Below are 3974 nucleotides of genomic sequence, written 5' to 3' on the forward strand. Positions count from 1 at the left end.
ACGCCACGCGGTACTGGCCACCGGCCACCGCTACCCACACCATCCTCGCTCCGCAAGGTCGTCGCCGCCATGCCCGGGCGCCCGGGCTTCCATATGATGCGGGCGGAGCAGCCCGACGAGCGCAGGAGGTGCAACCGCTCTTATAGCATATACGAATGGTGTAGATATCATCCTCGCATGGGTCCGTGTCCCAAAAGTCCGGGTCGTGTGAAAGTTTCCCTATATTCCTCACAGTTTCCCTTTGCATTTCAAAAGAGATAAAATTTACTCTTTTTTTTTTTCAAACCCAACATTTGTTCACGATCCTCGTATACTATTTCCGGTCTTCCGCTAGCTACAAAAGAACTCGTAATTGCGGCATATCTTCACCCAGATCACCGTTAAGCCCGAGACGGAGACGGGGCCGGCGCGGCCGCTGGGCCCGGTGCGCTGGCGCGAGGAGCCGGAGCGCCGGCGCTGGCGCTGGTCATGTCGTCCCAGAGGCGGTCGGCGATGACCCGGTTGGCGGCGTCCGAGGTGTGGTACGCGTCCCAGAACACGTACGCCTTGCGGTCGCGGCAGGGCGTCGAGTCCGGCAGGCAGAGGCCCCCGACCTTCGTGTCCACGCCGCAGCACGACGTGTCAGACGTCGTGAACCCTGCACGCAGCAGCAGACACCAATGCGCACCACGAGATGTAAGGAAAGCACGAATCGATCGAACGGCACGCCGGAACGGCTTGGGTGGCGCTGATCTCACCGTGTTTCTGCGGGTGCTGGATGAGCTCCATGACGACGGAGTAGCAGTCGGCGAGCCCCATCTGCGCGCCGGGCAGCCTGGCGTTCATGCCGTCGAGGAGCTTCTTGGCGGCGGCGTTGAACTGGACGGCGTAGCTGTTCACGTGCTCCAGGCACTCCCCCGTGGCCGACTTCACGCGCTGCGCCGGGATGCAGCCGAGCGGGGGCAGCCCATTGAACGCCACCTTCCGCGCCCCAAGCCCGTACAATCTCTGCATCAACGAAACAAATCGATGGATCGATCGGTCCTCATCTTGTCAGTCAGATGCGCAGAACGATCGAGTTCGATCACTCGTATCAGTTAAGCTGACACAGTGCGAGTGTGTTAGTTCTTGCCTTGAGTTGCCGGTCCAGAGTGGCGACGAGGAGGCGGATGAACTGGTCGTGCGTGTATGTCGTGCCGTCCGCCATGAACGGCTGCAAGAAGTTGTTGATGTAGTCGTTGCTCCCTAATTCAGAAGGAGAGCAGATGCACATTATTTACAGTACTGAATCTGACAGACTGCGATGGAAAAGTTTTAGTTGCCTTACCGAGCCCGATTTGGAACATTGCTGCGTTGACAGTCTCCTCGGCGGCATCCTTGCCGATCTTGGCGATCATCGCCTTCTTCACGCTCTCGAAGCACGATATCTGCTGGTCGAACGAGAAATACTCGACCTGCAAATTGCGATACAGTATCGTGTCACATAACTATCCACGAGCGATCATCAGAGTCCACAGGAAGTATGTAAGAATTCAGCTTACGAAGTAGACGCCAGTCTCGTTCAGAATGCCGGCGCCGCCGGAGGCAAAGTTGACGCCTGTGAGGAAGTCATCGTCGTCGGCCATCGACAGGGAGAGGAACGGCGGCGGGGACGGGATGCCAAACTTGGCATCTGCATCAATCAAACATTGCTCACACTCATCATGCCACTCGATCGTGCCTGCCATACGTACGTGTAGGCGATTCATGAGTTAATTAGCGTTGACAGAGTGACACTTACCCATGTAGTCTCCGATGGTTCTTCCGTTGGTGAACCTCCCGGTGGCGACGCCCTTGGGGTAGTCGATGCCGTACCAGGGGTAGTTGGCCTTGGCGAGGGAGAGCTGGAAGTAGTTGTTGTTCCCCACCTCCGACATCGAGTCGCCGAACACGTACGTCACCGGGCCCTTAGGCGGCGCCGCCGCCGTGCCAGCAACGATTGAACAATGTGCTAGCGCGATGATCGCAATGCCGACGACGAGCGCGGCCAGAGCAGTCATGGTTGCTTAATTTGGTCGCTGAAGAAAGGGCAAGGTGTCCGTGTCTGAAACTCTGTAGTGTCTGCTATTGCCTTCTTGGTTGTGTGCTGATGGCTTGTGCTAATTCGGACAAGGTGGTGCCGATTTATAATGTGGAGTACGAAGTGATGTCATTTTTCTAGAAGTTTGGGTTATTGTGGTGAAACGGTTTAACTTTCCAGCTTGAGTGTTGTGCGATGAATTTTAGAAGTTCACAGCTAATTAGCTGTGACGGCGCGGGCAGAGGAAAACAGAGCAATTGGCAAGGGGAACAGACGTGGTAGCTGAGGTAGTTGAAGAACTCGTGGTCTCCTTGCTAAGTTGCTAGAAGCAATTTTGATTGTTTAAACTGGAAATGAGTCATATGGTTGGGAATGTTGGAAACTGCAGGCATTCTCACGATTTGAGCGTTTGGACTCGTGGAGTTATGAAATATGATCCTACCTCCTAAGAAAATGATCTTGTACCTCCTATAATAATAATCTTAGAAATTTCTTCCAACTCCAAGGAAAATCAATTTTTGCGGGCACAACAGAACCTGCCCGAGCACCAGTGTACATATGTTTGGCCCTCTCGTCGTTCTCCCGAGGGCGACTTGGGTTTCCCTCCACGTTGCCACCCCCTGAGATAGACTCCAGGAAAGCTCGTGTGGCCTAGCGTGCGGCTGGTGGCGGTCGCGGATGCTGCTGACCGGCATCCTGGTCCGTGAGGACGGCAGGCGATGGCATGTGTGTCTCAAGGGTGGGTGGATTTGTAAGGGTATTTTACCCTTATCCATTATTTTGGTAACTATGACACCGTGCTAGTGTATTTGGACTAATACATGTCTACAAGATGATTCCCAGGTATTAGCCAAAGAGGTATAATGGTGTATCAATGGAACAAGAAGGCAATGGGAGATCCCCCACTTCGATTAAAATCAACAAGGATTTTCCTGAGAAAATACGGTCTGTGGCCCGGTCGGACCGGGTTCCAGACCGGCTGCCCCGGCGCCCGACCGGCCCCAGCGCTTGTGCCATCCGGGCAGGTTCCAGTAAGGGTGGGCGAGCTCCCGGTCTGCGTCCGGTCGCCAGCCCGGTTTGAACCGGCCCATCCGGTCCCTGGCCCGGTCGGACCGGGTTCCAGACCGGCTGCCCCGACGCCCAACCGGCCTTTGCACTTGTGCCATCCGGGCGTGATCCAGTAAGCTCAGAAGGTCACCCGGTCAAGACCCGATCCCTGATCCGGTTGGGAACCGGCCGGTCCGGTCACCAGCCCGGTCTGACCGGCCTATGCGCCGGCCTGGCCGACGCCAAATCCGGTCGACCGGGTTTCTCGAGGAATCTAATGACATGGCAAGTGGGCAACGGCCAGATTTCGAAGTACACTATAAATAGCCCTTCTTCTACCTCTGAAATGTTAGGCACTACACTACAAGTTGTTCTTGAGCTCTCTCTCTCTCATACTCCATTGCTAGAAACACCAAAAGCCTCAGATCTCCCTCCTCCTCCACCCAAACTCAAATCCCTCCGGGGAAACGTTAGAGGAGGACCCGATCTACTGTTTTACCAAGCCAAATCTCATTCCCCCTTGTATTCATCGAGAAGCTTGCTTCCTAGGGTTCCTTGGAAATCTTAGGTGGGCAAGAGAAGTCCGGAAGCATCTGGGCCGTGGATTTGCTCCGGGAAAGATTGTGAAGGTTTGGAGGCTACCTCAAAGTCTACCACAAGCGAGTGAGCTATTCCTTCGTGGGATAGGCTCCAGAGAATAGGTGCGCCTTCGTGGCGTGGGGAATCCTTCGTGGGACCTCCACCCCTCCAAACGTGACGTACCTTCTTGCAAAGGAAGGGAACACGGGAATACATCCTCGTCTCCGCGTGCTATCGATTATCTCTAACCGAACTCCTTACTTGTGATTTAACTGCCTATGAGAGCCTTCGTGCTCGAGTTAGTTGTATC

At 55.0% G+C, this 3974-nt stretch overlaps 1 protein-coding gene across 1 annotated transcript; it reads right to left on the reverse strand.

Annotated features, from left to right (window-relative positions):
• Window positions 1-226: 226 nt before the first annotated feature.
• Window positions 227-2108, reverse strand: LOC127309343 (GDSL esterase/lipase At5g37690). Its single transcript, XM_051340227.2, has 6 exons — window positions 1760-2108; window positions 1521-1651; window positions 1307-1433; window positions 1112-1224; window positions 738-987; window positions 227-637 (listed from the first exon to the last, which is right to left on the reverse strand). Exons 1-6 carry the CDS (start codon window positions 2016-2018, stop codon window positions 381-383), a joined length of 1137 nt encoding a protein of 378 aa, XP_051196187.1. The 5' UTR covers window positions 2019-2108; the 3' UTR covers window positions 227-380.
• Between the last annotated feature and the right edge of the window lie 1866 nt (window positions 2109-3974).

The sequence above is a fragment of the Lolium perenne genome, chromosome 6, assembly GCF_019359855.2.
Source record: "Lolium perenne isolate Kyuss_39 chromosome 6, Kyuss_2.0, whole genome shotgun sequence".
NCBI classification, from domain to species: Eukaryota; Viridiplantae; Streptophyta; class Magnoliopsida; order Poales; family Poaceae; genus Lolium; species Lolium perenne.

What these genes read in the sequence shown, in the direction of transcription:
- LOC127309343 (XM_051340227.2), bottom strand. Translation starts at nt 2,018, where the DNA reads ATGACTGCTCTGGCCGCGCTCGTCGTCGGCATTGCGATCATCGCGCTA. An exon ending in ACGAGACTGGCGTCTACTTC is followed by an intron (nt 1,434 to 1,520) that starts GTAAGCTGAATT and finishes CGCAATTTGCAG; the next exon opens with GTCGAGTATTTCTCGTTCGA. An exon ending in CCAGCACCCGCAGAAACACG is followed by an intron (nt 638 to 737) that starts GTGAGATCAGCG and finishes TGCTGCGTGCAG; the next exon opens with GGTTCACGACGTCTGACACG.